Source organism: Heliangelus exortis, chromosome Z, assembly GCF_036169615.1.
Source record: "Heliangelus exortis chromosome Z, bHelExo1.hap1, whole genome shotgun sequence".
NCBI classification, from domain to species: domain Eukaryota; kingdom Metazoa; phylum Chordata; class Aves; order Apodiformes; family Trochilidae; genus Heliangelus; species Heliangelus exortis.
Window position 1 is genome coordinate 19,948,510 of NC_092454.1, and position 14,291 is coordinate 19,962,800.

The 14,291-nt window shown below is 37.8% G+C and overlaps 1 protein-coding gene across 2 annotated transcripts in view; it reads right to left on the reverse strand.

The window, feature by feature from the left end:
• PDE4D (phosphodiesterase 4D) overlaps positions 1–14,291 on the reverse strand; it is a 336,349-nt gene that overhangs the window by 92,060 nt on the left and 229,998 nt on the right. For both annotated transcript variants that reach the window (XM_071731608.1, XM_071731609.1), the window contains exon 3: positions 4,122–4,158. In XM_071731608.1, coding sequence (XP_071587709.1) covers positions 4,122–4,158 — 37 coding nt within the window. The remainder of the gene's footprint in view (positions 1–4,121; positions 4,159–14,291) is intronic.

Consider the following 14,291-nt stretch of genomic DNA (forward strand, 5'->3'; position numbering starts at 1 on the left):
ATTCATGTTTAGCCCATTCAAGCCTATTACTTCATATGTAAGAAATTATTACAGAATTAATAATTTGTGGTTCAGCCCCCACAAACCTCAAAGAACAAAGGGAATAGGATTGTCTAGACTGCCAGGAAAAATGTAAGTGGATCCTTTAAGGGATGCAGTTTATCTGGGAACTTAAGTGCAAATGACCAGTGTAAGAGGAAGGTGTCACCTAAGCAGGTGGGAGTAAACTACTTTCTTTTCAGGACTTAATTTCATGACGGACAGCAGAAAGTGAAGGACGTATAACAGGGCCTTCATTTTATCAAGATGGCATAGGCAATCTCTTCTCTAGGCAGCTGGATAAATGAAACCAACAATGTACCATGTAAGGACAATAAGATGCCCACTCTAGAGAGAGGCAGTTCAGCTGGTGTCAGAGAATAATGAGTTGTTTGGAACAAGTCTGGGAACAGCAGAAGGCAGCAACACTGCTTCACTGATGTGTCTTTGCAGGGGTTGCCCACTGATGCTCCTCAGCTCAGCCTTGTCTGGTTCCCTGGTGAACCTGTCCTAGGAATTAAAAAAGTGGGAATGGGAATTTGGGTTCCAGAGATGTGAGTCAAGGAGGATATGACCCTATTTTCATAGCCCCTTAAATTTATATGTGAGGCATGAAGGGAATAGGAGACTGAGGAGAAAAGAAGGATTTAATGAAAACTTGCAGCAGACAGAAAATATGCAGAAAATAATAGTGACAGACAGTCTTCAAGATTTTATAGGTAATTAGTAAATGATTTAAGATAATAAAAATTAAAATACTTCTGTTGTCTATTTAGATAGTATAAATTTCACTATGCTTTCCTAGAGACAAACTCATATTTTACATTCAGCATGGAATAAGAAGTTATATATGCCACCAAATTTTTATGCCTAATAATGTAAGACACACATTTAGTGACTGCAGTCCCTTTTCAGTTCTCTTTGGTCTATCTGCCTGGTTAAGTCTATGTGTGCCAGCATGCTGGGATGGCTTGCATGTGCCATTATTATCAGAGAAACATATCTATGTGTCTCAGAACTGTCTCAGGACAAAAAAATGTAGTCAGTTTTCCTGGCTGCAAATTCCTACTTCCTAAACCCTGCTGGACTAAAATTTGCTGTATATTCAGATGCACTGAGAAAGGTTGCTACAAGCGTAGCTAAGTGAGCCCTTGGTGAGTGAGCTCAGGTACTGACATGCTTCCTAATTCTGCCTCTGCCAGACTGCAATGAATGACTCTGTACCTGCTGTGCAGGTCTAATTTTCAGTAATTTGGACATGAACTTTGTTGAAGTATGTGTTGAATCTGAAATAATAGGACATTTAGTATCAGGGCTACTGGTAAAAGAAGTGTGCAGAGCTGCAAGGTTCCTCAGGGCCAGTTATGAGTGGAAGCTACTGAGTCTTGCTGGACCCATTCTCAGGTACCTGAAGATCTGTGAGGGAGTCTCTCTACCACTCACCACTATGCATATTGACCAGATGTTCCCAAGTGTCCCAAAATATTATTCATTTGTCCTTTCTCAGAAAGCAGCGGGTTTTCTTGTATGCCCTTCTCTATGTTCTTCTAGCGGATGAGATAACTGTTTTGTAGGTCCAGGGGTGAATGTCCAGTATCTGCCCAACATCCCATCTGCTTTAGCATACAACGACATACTGGTCAGTTTCTACAACTTCAAGGCATCCCAACAAGAAAACAATGAATTTAAAAGTGTCAACAAGAACTCTGGCCATTGGCAACAACTTGTTCTGTTGTATAAAGGTATTCATAAGTCAATTATGAGTACATAAAACAATCTTTTAACTTCGCATTATAATGTGCTTTAGCAGCACCTTCTCTTCCCTGAGAGATTCCAGTTGTGCTAATATTTCTGGAGCTTGATTTGTAAGCAAAAAAGCAACCAGTCACCTGCAAACCTCCTTTGGTTTAAACCCTAAGTAAAAATTATTATTTTCAAAATTAAATTATATAAAAACAATAAAAAGCGAACTTGAAAAATTAAAGATTTTTTCGTAATAAAAAAATACAGAAATGGTCCCTGAATTTCAAGTCAGTCAAATTATTCTATTTTGAAAGTGAAATTCTATAAATAATTAAGCCAAAGCAATTGCTGTATACTACTATATAGGGGAGTGAACTAATAATACCCTTGTGATAGAATTTTAGCTTACAAAATTCTATAACACATGGTGATGTGTTGAGTACTATCTGAAATACTAAAACTGGAATTATTACTACTAGGTGGCTCATCATGACATTAAACAAGCCTCCTGATCAATTGCAGAAAATACTTAATGATTTGAAATAACTGAAACATGTGCTTCAAATGCCCTGTTCTTTTGCCACCAGGAAGCCTCAAATTGATTAAAATGGTGCTTTGGCTGCTTGCAACACAAAAATGCATCTGCATGATTAAATATGACCATAGAAAGACATTAAAAGGGTGTTTTGTACAATGTTTAGATGTTATACTGGCATGTGGGATCCCACTGCTGAAGTCTCAAGTGATGTCTTACTATTGTTAATACAATGGGTCCTGTGCTTAGATGCAGATGCAATCTGTGAGCACACCCCACTAGGAGATGGGATTTTACCTATTCAAATAATTTTTAGATAAGGGTTACATTTTTCCCAACATATTGATCAGATGTCACTTCCCTCCTTAGTAACTGTCTCAACTGCAGCTCAATTGCTTCTGTACCAGGGGATGTAATGTGATAATTCACCCTGTGAGTGCTCTTTCTCATGTTCAATGAAAATGAAAATAGGTTGATTTAAAGTGCTCCTAACAGGGTTTTTCACCAAAATACTAAAAGGTCTCAGCTAATCAATTATGGCATCTTGGTGCAAACATTCAGCTGCTTCTGCTCTTATGTCTGAAGTACATCCATCAGTGTCAACAACAAAACCACCCTTAAAACAAACAGGGGGGTTTTATCCCAGGAAAAACATATCCATGAAAGACTTGTAATAGTTACTGTTTTTCTAGGTATACTATACATGTTCTAACAAAAATTAGGATGACAATGAACATTAGTTCAACTACAGTAAATATCACCAGATTGCCTGACTACCTTACAATTTGCTTTTTTTATTTAAAAAAAAGTGTTCTTTCTTTTTTTTTCCTTGTTTTTCCAGTAATTTCTTCTCTCCCACTGTTGTTGAAGTACATTTACCACTTCAGAGGTCTTAAAGGATTCTAGGAAAAGTCCCTGCCTTAATCTGTTCTCTGCTAATAAAATATGAACATATTCTTTATATTAAGGGTTTATCAGCCAGTGTCTTATAAACACTGTATCTGTTTATGATAGAATATATAAGAACTGAATAAATGAATAATAACTGCTTTAACAGCTGATCATTAGGCAAAATCTATCGATATATTCAGAGTGAATTTGAACAACTTAGAGATGGCTGCATGACTCAGCCTTTCTCTTCCCATTCACCTTCAATCACACCCGAATTCCAGCTTTTTTTTCCCTTCCTGTAGTTACACTGAATTAATTGTCATTCCTGTCTATTACAGGGTAAAACCTACTAGCATTAGTTCAAAGAATATCAAAGTTAACCCTTCATACACAAGACAGCTCTACTGCTAAATATTGCAGAGTTTTGATCTAAATTATATCACATTTTGAGCTGAAATTTTAGAAAACAGAATATGAATGGAAAAAGTAAAAAAACCAGAGACAGTTCTGTAAAGAATCATAAGTATTCTGAATAAAAGTTATCTTGAATAAACAAATTACCATTTACTGAACGCATAGAAGATGTTCAAAGGGAGAAATTGTAATTATAAAAAGCAGGAGAATAACAGAGAGCACAGATTTCATGTGTTCATCATGACTGTCTGCTTCAGTATTTGAAAAGAGGTCAAGGGTATTTGTCATGTTGTTGCACTTCAACTTCTCAGATAATCAAAAAGCATTTAAAAATAGATACAGATAACAGAATGGGAGGTTCATACATTTCTGTTTAGACAGTTTTTTAGCTGTTTCAAGCAAACATACCTCATGGTATTAACAACAGACAACAACTGGTTTGGCCATTTGACCTTTAAATTGCAAGAAGGTGTGAGAAACATGGCAAAATTCTGCCTACCTGAGCAAATGGTGTCACAATCAAGTCATCTCCGTGTCTGAAAAAATGAGCAGAATGTTAAGTTAGCTATTACTAAAAACATTTCACTGCTTTAACAGATTGAAGAACAGGTTTTACAATGCACTGTGGGTAACTCCAGTTATATTCTTCAGCAGTTATTAAATACAAGTGCTTTGCATATTCTCTGAAATGTAAATATTGACTTAGGTATTGTCCAGCTGCCTGGCATGTCAATGGTATGGCTGATGAGCCTGCTGGTTTCTGTGCTCCAGTCAGGCAGGTGACCGTCTGCCCAGGACCATTCTTCACAGACTTCATCCAAACAGATGGAGGAGGAAACACCAAGGCCCATTGAGGACTACCAGCTGGTTGTGAGCACTGGAGCTGGTTGGAGCACTGGGTGAGTGGCTTCAGATGGTTGGGCTTTTTTAACTCATCACAGATGAATAAGAATCCTGGAATAAAACTTCTAAACTTACTCATGCCTCTGTATCTTCAGGGGCTGTGACCAAACGTGTGCTGTTGCTGTGATCACCTCACCCACACGGCAGGGTGATGTTTGGGAAAGGTGCTGGGATGATGCATTTTAGGGGAGAAGGAAGAAGGGGGTTCCTTTGCTTCAGCACCAAAAGCTGCCACTTGAAATATCTTCAAAAAAGCATAGTCTTATAAATCTAAGTAGGCTGAAGCACTGTTGAGCTTAAGAGCTGCTTAAGAGCAACATCTCTGAGAGCATTATTGAGAACATGGAATCAGACCTCTCCAGCAGACCACAGGGACAGGGAAAACTTGGGAGTTTTCAGTTACTATCCAGTACATGGCAACAATCTAGATGAAAATACAAAATTCCAATATAACTGTTTTGAATTCTATATTTTCCTGCTATGAATTTGCTGTGATGAGTTACAAGTTGCATCTTTCCGCAGAAAAAAAAATATTGCTCTGGTGCTATTTTAATGTTATTTAAGCATAAAAGGCAAGTGTTTAACAACAGATTTCAATTCCATGAAAAATCTAATCAGAAAAAGGCCTTCTGGTAAAAGGAGGATTTTTATTTTTGTTTGAGTTGATACATCATTCTTATAACTTATTGTCCACAAGACAGTAATGTTTTTGCATGTATTGCATGAACCTAATAAAAACCAGTAACTACAACAAGAGAGACTGAAGAACAAGACAAAACTTCCCAATATTAAAAGCTATACTAATGTTTAATATCTGTGTAGCTGATTTTACTACCCTGTCTTGCTGGAAAATGTGTAAGCCTGGTCCTCACACCAAACAGAGGAAACATGGTAGCATGGGAGAACAAAAAGGTTGAGCAAATACTTAGAAATGAGGGTGTTTTCTAAGCGATCAAATTCAGCACAGAAACTGTAACTAAAATCCTTACACAAAACCATTTTTTACTGATCTAGTCTAGTTCCCACATGAGGAAATGATGAAGGGGCAGCATCCTGGAGATACAATGTTTTACAAGTAGCAGAAGCATTTACAAAGAATATTGAATTGTTTCTACCTGCAAGTAAGTCAGATAGAGTACTTCCTTGTAGTGTCACAAGCATCTGTCAGTGGTAAATACTCTGAGTGCTCAACATATGACACAAAAGCACAAAACATTAATCAGGGCTTCAAATTTCAAGGCAACTTCTACAACGTAGTTATTAACTGCCAAAGCGTAGATTGGCAAAACTACGAAAAAAAGATCTCACCATCTCCTGTAGGCTTCATTACTAGAGGTGATTCTGTCTTCTCTTCTTACCATTTAGTGCCCCCATTTTCCACCCCTTGAATGCTGAGGCACTTCTAAGAGGCAACAAGTACATGTTTCTAGACTTTCTGCCCTGGACTATTTTTTTCTTTTCTATTAAATTTCATGTCACTACTCCTTTAATTTTCAAAGTTCATTCTACTGGAGCTCTTGCTAGACTTCATTTCACAGGAGAATATTGATAAAATACTGTAGTTTGTTATTTTTTAAAGAAGATGCTATTCAATATTAATTTAATGTACAGCAACCAACCCAGTATTTTATTTCCACTATTCAAAAGTTCCCTTGAGTCAAGATAAACATCTCCCGAAATTACCATCATTTTGGTGAAAGCATGACACTTCAAGTACAGATATCCACAACTTTCACAAAACTGTTTAGCATGCACCAGACTCACTTGGACAGAAAAGCAATTGCATAGTGTTGTGAATAACCTTTAACTTACATTGGGTTAGAAATCTGAAAAAGGTGAGAGTGCTTAAAAAAGGGAGCAGACCCTGTCTAAAGCAGTGGTACTATTTTTCTTCATAGAAGAGCAAGAATGTATGATTCAAGGTGCTATTATTGATCCACAGTCTACTGCAGTGTAGAAAACACTGCAATGTACGGATGTCCTGCTGTTTTTTTCCAGATTATGTCAAAACTGATAGATGATCCTGTCTGGATTCTGGACAGAATAGTGCCATACATCTATATAGAGAAGGAATAAAGGGAATCTAAACCCTCTGCAATGTGTCACAAGTTTCTAAATATAGACAGAGCTGTTAACTTTTAAGGTTATTACAAACTGTTCAAATCACTGTTAGATTTTGTAAACTAGTATTCAAAGCGTACTTCTTCAAATCTTCATTTTTCAAAAAGAACTCATATTTGAAAACAGAATCATCCCCACATAGCCCAGAATCTTAAAATTATCAAATCGAGCACCACCCAAACAGCCTGCTTAAGGACAAAACAGTCTGCATGAGATAAATTGCTGGTACATAAAACATGGGGTAAATTTCCATTAGGAGACCAGAGACTATGAGTAATTTTAAGTTATTTACCATGCTAAAGTTACAAAGCCTGGCCTTCTCAAATTTTCCAGGTTTTTCTAACCATTCCTATGGAGCACCCTGTCTCCACCCTGGAGAAGAGCTAAAAGTGCTGTGCTAAATCAGAAATTAGATAAACTCTAAGACAAAGTACAAAATTTTTGCTTCGATCCTCAATCAGTATTAATTTGTCTACTCCATCCCCATTACAGGTCAGTAATTAACTTTTGCTCACTAAAAAGGAACTTAAGATATGAATGCATAGGGAGAGAAATAGGAAGGAACATTAACATAAGGATAAGCAGGATGACTGCATAACCTTTATTTCTTAATTAAGTGAGGACAATTTAATATAATCAGCTAATAAGAGGAGCAGCTAGAGAGACATTCTGCATACCTGCTAGGATATACTTAAAAAAGAGATGGTGTTTGTGGTCAAAAAAGTCAAGATACCCATTAAGAAGTGAGGCTCAGGCCTTAGAGACCACTGGAAATGTGAATTTGCACCTCCCAGTGTGGAGCTTTGCAGGGAAGGTCCTGAATAAGATTTGTCTTTGGAAAGGCCAGAGTAAGCTCAGATTAAAACTTTCTAGACACCCTTAAAGAATACCAAGTGAGGGCTCATGAGGACATGTATTGCAGATGGGAGCTATAAACAAAGTAAGTAACCTCTCTCTCAAAATAGAGTGGGGAGGTAATGCTCAAATCATATTTATGCCAATTTGGCACATATCTTTTAATGGACAAGATACGGTAAAAAAACAAAAAAACAAAAAACAAAACAAAACAAAACAAAAAAAAACCCCAAAAAAACCGAGTTAGTCTTGATTCAATTTTTATAGCATTAATTATAAGACCAGTGGAAAGAATCTTGGCTTTTGTTATCACTTCTAAGCATGATCATACTGCTTTACCACACTCTTCCATTTGAGTGAAAAATTCAGTTACCTCGTTACCTCCCCACGGTAAGTACTGGCTGAGGATGCTGGCCAGGCTTTAAATTCAACTGGCATAGTCTGTGTTGGATTCTCTGGCTAAAATCTTGGGACACAGCCTACTTGAAAGAATTGTACCCTTGTACTCAGCCTTGGTGAGGCTGCACTTTGAGGACTTTGTACAGCTTTGGACAACACAGTATAGGAAGGACATTTTGGTTCTGGAGAGGGTGCAGAGAAGGGCAGGTTAGGCTGATTAGGGGTCTGGAGAACAGGTCTTATAGGGAGAGGCTGAGGGAGCTGGGGCTGAGGAGAAGAGAAGGTTCAGAGTAGACCTTATTGTTCTCTACAGCTACCTGAAAAGAGGTTGTAGTGAGCCAGGTGCTGGCCTCTCCTCCCCAGTGATAGGATGTGGTAATTGGCTTAAGTTCCTCCAGCAGAGGTTCAGATTAGATACAAGAAAAAACATCTTTACTGAAAGAGTGATGAAGCATTGGAACTGGTTGCCCAGGGTGGAGTCACCATCCCTGGAGGTATTAAAAGAACAGGTAGATGTGGCACTTCAGGAAATGATTAAGTGGGTAAGGTGGTGTGGGACTGATAGTTGGACTTGATGATCTTGAAGCTATTTTCCAACCATGATGGTTCTGTGATTCTATAATTCTATAAAGATGCCAATAGACTAAGTAGGGGACAGTGGCTGTCTGGAATCCCTGAACTGTGCTCCAAAGCAAGAAGTAAGGCTTTTGTCATATTGTCACAAGAACTGACTCCATTTTTAGCGATTTGGTTTGGGGCACTTTTTATTTATTTATTTTTAATATAGAAACATAGCAAACAAAAAACCAAGGGAAAAACCTGACCATCTATATATAATATGCAGAATAAGAAAGACGATGTACATGGAAGTGGTCTTCTCTTCAAACAGAAAGTCCATTTCAGCCTCCTTTTTTAGAGTAAACATCTAAATTTGGATTAAGCATGATATCCACTCAGTTTTTAATACAAGGCTGATTCAGACCTACTGTCCAAAACCATGCTATAAATATATCTCAGTTGAGACATCAATGTTTTGTTTGCACATATTCTGGAACACAAATACAATGTGCAAAATCACAAATGGAGAACCAAGAGTAAGATGATCATTTACCCTAATTGCTACAATTATTTTTTTCTGCCCCAATAAAAATTTATAGGTGAAGGCAAATGAAGACACAAGAATCATATGCATTAGGTATGCTGAAAATACAGGTGTCACTCAGATATTAGGAGCAATGAAATTTGATTCTAGATTGTACTCTGATACAGTAATGGAAATGCCAAGTAATGACTCTAGCCAGCAGAATCTGTGGTCTAAGGGCAGCAAGCAAGAGGTGTGGCTGGCTGCTCGGTGCAGCTTGCACTTTATTATCATCTGCATTTGGAGAATCCAAATGGTTCAGTGTGGAGTCAGAAATCACAGAGTGCCAAGTTAGTTTTTTCTGCTGGAAAAGTGCTCAACTCTGTCATCTCAATGTCTGGACATTCAGAGGACAATTTTCTTGTCCTAATATAAGATGGTCCAGGCCTGACTCCAAAAGCTAAGGCTGACTGGAAAGAAGAGGCATCTCTCACAACTGTGCCCACATTGTGGGGTGTGACAAAAAATAGCTTACAGCTGTTCCCACATAGTCATTGGTTTGTCTGTGATTTGCACCTCACTGACAGGCTGAGGGCTGTTTTGGGGATAATGAGGCATCTAAGGCAGGGCCAGAGCCTGCAGCACTGTGTGTATGCTGGGATTTAGAGTTGACAGAACAAGCAATTGAAAGTTTTGATGGAGTCACAAGCTACAGAGGGGTGAGGGGGTGTTTGAACGTTTTTTTATTTGTGGGAACGTATACCTTAAAAGATTTTTATATGAGCTACTTGAAACCACTTATTCTGTCATACAGTAGGCAGAAAGTAAATCCTGAATGAAGCAGACTCTTGTCAGCCTGAGTGTTTCTGAATGCCAGATTTTTCTGTAACACTATGCAGTTATATATCAGTATTCCTATGCTTCTTCCTTACCAGTTAAAAGTATTGCTGTAATACTGGGGTTTCTGAAGAGTTCAATATACTTAACTTCAATTGAGTTTAATGGGATGAAAGAAGACTGGCTCAGAGAGGCCACTGTAAAGTTCATTATTCTAGACAAAAAAAAGGCTAATGATTGATAGATAGATAGGTAGATAACTTGGAGTATCTATCTAAGCAAGGTAGACTTAGGAAGACATACCAAAGGGGAAAAAAATTCTCCAGTGTAAATCTGACTAGCAAATACTGCAGATGTGTTTCCAGACACACTGGCTACTTTATATGGAGCACAAATTAAATAACTCTTCTATGGCACGTTGATGAAGAAAATGAAAATGATACTTGGCTGCTTTGTGATCAGAGATCCAAAGGACAGATCAAACCAACTGTGGGTTATTACACATACCTAAAGCACACCAAGATAAACTAATGTACCTGGAGCTTTCTAGACATAATGCATATTTTTTACACTTTTCATGACAACTTTTTAGCACCCCAGTTGCTGAATATATACTTTATTAGGTTTGAAAGAAGTCTTTGAATACTTGGAGTCTGATCTGTTGAAGACACCAGTGTCAGGTTATCCAAATTACAATCTTACTTACAATTAAGCTGCATTAGCATGTAAGGTGAGGAGCTCACTCAGTACTTAGAAAGGTAGAATGATCACGTCCATTAGAGACTAAGGGACTGTAAAAAACCAGTGAATACCAAGGTGTTTCTAAAACAGTATTCTGAGATGTTACCCAGGCAGTATCAGGAAGTATTACCTCATTACCTATATATCTTATCGTGTACCACCAGCACAATATCAGCATGCTGTGTATGTTTTTGAGTAGACTAGACTAGAAATAAGAGACTTTTTCTGGGAGATATTAATCTCAGTTATGCTGATCTGAACCAAGACCCATCAAATTCAGACACTTCATTCAGGATTGCTAGATGGGCTGGAATCAGAATCACCTGATTAACTCAAAGAACAGGAAGTATTACTGTTTTTCCTCATTCCATACAGTATGCCATTAAGATCAGGCATCTCCCATCTCCCATGGAAGTATACATTTGAAAGAATTCAAGGAATAGTGAGGTCTCTTGTGTCAGACTCAACTACTTCCTTGCTCATGAAGCTTAAATGTTTCCCAGAGAGTCTGCAGTTACACACCTGACTTGGACAATCTGCCTGAAGAGATCATGTAAATACTGATTTAGTGGGCCATCACACAAGGATGCCAGCATAATGTGCAAGATATGAAAATAGAGGACAACTCAAGAAATAACCTGTATCATATTGCCCCCAAAAGCCACCAAGCCTAATGCTTTAATCCTACCATTATACAGCAGATCATTTAAATGACTGAAGAATGGCAGACCTCTGAGCAACTGGACTTTACTAAGACAACTATTGAGTTCTAAAGAGCTGACACCAGAGTGCTTGACTGGTGTAGGTGGTTTTCCTTTTAAAATCAGAAGCCAGTCTTCTTGGTGGTCTCTGAGGTGATAGCAAGAGAAATGAAGCTACTGCAGTGGCGGGATTTTGTTTGTGTGATGAAGGAGGGCCTGGATTCAGCCAGAGGATATAGAACTTTGAACCAGAAGAGAGCTGAACTTCATCAAGAGTCTAGGCCAGTTCAGCAGTGCTGCTGTTGGACTGCTCATACAACAGAAATCATCTACGCAAGGCTGTAAAACAAACAAGTGTCATTGACTAAAGGATAGGTTTTGTTTTCTGCTCAGGTTAGAGAAAAATGATGAGTGGGTGTGCACACCTGACTGAAAGTACTCAAATTAGTGAAGCTTGATGAACTAATATTAATCAGTTTTGATTAAACTGATTAAAATCATTAGCAGAAACATATAAATTCTTAGCTTGCTGCAAATGAAAGTAATATATATCAAGTTAAACTGCTTTTTAACCAGTCTCTTCTCCACATGCTTATGTTACTTCTGAAGAAGAAGCACACGATATTCCATACGACTCTCTTATTGATGCAGACTTACAGATTTCTTCTCTAAAAGAAAGGAGAGCCAAGCTCCTACAAGCTGCACATCCTCAAGGTAACTTCCCAGCCTGCAAGATTGCTCACAGCCAGGCACAGGAAGATTATTTCAGCTTCAAGGTTTAGAAAAAAGGGCCAAACTCATAGGCCCCTTAGTGTATGCTTATGAGAAGAAATAAAAAGACTCCAAGTACACCAAAGCAGAATTTCAGTTATTCTATTTTAAGGGAACGAACTCTGCATATAACACCATTAATGCCATCGCAAGCATACAGTTTATTCCCTGAGGGGTGAAAGAAGAACTAATGTTCTGAGTTGTGACATAAAATTCAGCCTATGCATGTAGGTGATCACTGAGCTAGAAAAAGAGTCTGAGAATCATCCCTGAAAGCATTTGAGTCCCTCTTTACAAGGCTCTCCTTACTCCATACTTCTCCCACCCTTGGATTGCAATCCCACCAGTATTGCATGTGCACGTGTACAAACACAAAGCCACACCAATTGTCCCTCCGCTCTCTTGAAGATCTGTGAAGCAAGCCCAGAGTTGAGTGGTGTTGCGCAGTAGCTGAAATATCAGCTAAGAATGAATTCTGGTACCACCTTTATAATAATGCATCAGCTTTGACTGAAGATGTTTAGCAATTCGGTCTGCTTTGTTTAGCACAGGAGCAATAACTTGCCAATTTTTTGAAACACCCATAATTTCCAGAGGAGGGGAGTAAAATGCCTGACAAACTGTTTGAAGGGGAAGTGATGCATTTAACAACTGAGATTTATGTTTGGAAAAAGATAAGGTCTTAGCATTTAGACATAAAATAAGTTTTATCTGAACAAAAGATAAAATCAACTTTCTTTTCACAAAAAAAGAAATAAATCCTTAACAATACAGAGGAACATTAGAACACTTCAGAATCTCATGTAGAAGTCAGATCAAAAGACTTCTCAATGTGAAAACAAGCTTGTTCTGTGTGTAGCATAACTGATCTCCCAATCAACACAATTTAGCACAACCCTATTGTTTAAATTTAAGCAAACTGGATATTATGGAGTTCTTTGGCTTGGATTCCATTTGTGAAACGTGCCAAGCAACTGGAAAAGACACTCTGTTTTTTTCTTCAAAATGGTTTCATTTATAACTCAAAAAACACTGAGTTTCTAAAACATTAGCTTAATTTAAGCTGCTGAAGTTTTCTTCAATTTAAAAGATTTTGAGAACAAAAAAGCAAATGACAGTGAAGCAAAATATTTGTCTATTTTTCAAAAAGACATGTAAGTACAATTATTTCCAAGGATAAATATATATCAAGCAATTTAATGTTTTTTTTTTTTCCACTAAAAGTATTTCTAAGCTGGAACACACAGAAAAGGCATCTTAAAAGATTTTTTAAAGTACGCTTTACTTTGAAGTTTCACTGTCTCTTTTCAGAGAAAAATCACAGAGTCTGATAAAATAATCTCAAAAATCATAAGGAATTTCAATGACAATTTATCTGGAAAGACAATTATTTCTAAGTTGTTAAACAGAGGTGCAATTACTTTGCTCAATAATTGAATGTCTTTTCTGCTTTCCTAGAGTTTTTCAGAGAAAGGTGTTTGTTTTTTTCCCCTCTGTTACTTCAGATTGCATACTCACAGCATTTTATTAATCAATCCAGGCCTTACTGGATGTATGTCTAGGATTTTGCCTTCTTGTTCTGGAGGGAAAATATAGCTTCATTTCAAGATTTAATCAGCATATTAAAGGCTCAAGTGAACCTTATTAACTGTTCAGGTTTGCCACCTTTGTCTGACAGTCTTATAAAGCACACTCCCTTTATGAATCTGATCCAGATTGAATTTAATGCAATTTTTAAAAAATCTGAGCAGACTGTCAAGAACTCAGTAACATGTATGCAAGCCTACCTCAAAAATTCTCTTTCCTGGCAGTTTTTCCACGTGTCAGCCAAAGTGATATTTTAGCCTATTAGCAGCTTCAGGTCACGACCAGACGTGCCAGTCACCAAATAATAAGAGAACTCCCTATCCTGGAATTTCATAGAATCATAGAACCACGGAACAGTTTGGGTTGGAAGGGTCCTTGAAGATCATCTAGTTCCGAACCCCCCTGCATGGGTGGGGACACCTCCCACTAGACCAGGTTGCTCAAGGACCCATCCTGGCCTTGAACACTTCCAGGGATAGGGCATTCACAACTTCCCAGAGCAACCTCTTCCAGTGTGTTACCGCCCTCACAGTGAAGAATTTCTTCCTAATGTCTAATGTGCATTTGATTTTATTTAAGCCAATTGTTGCAGCTAGAATAATTCTATTATTCTTTGTTGTTTGCAAAATTACAGATCATTTTGGTTTCATTTTGGAAAACAATACCCACATAA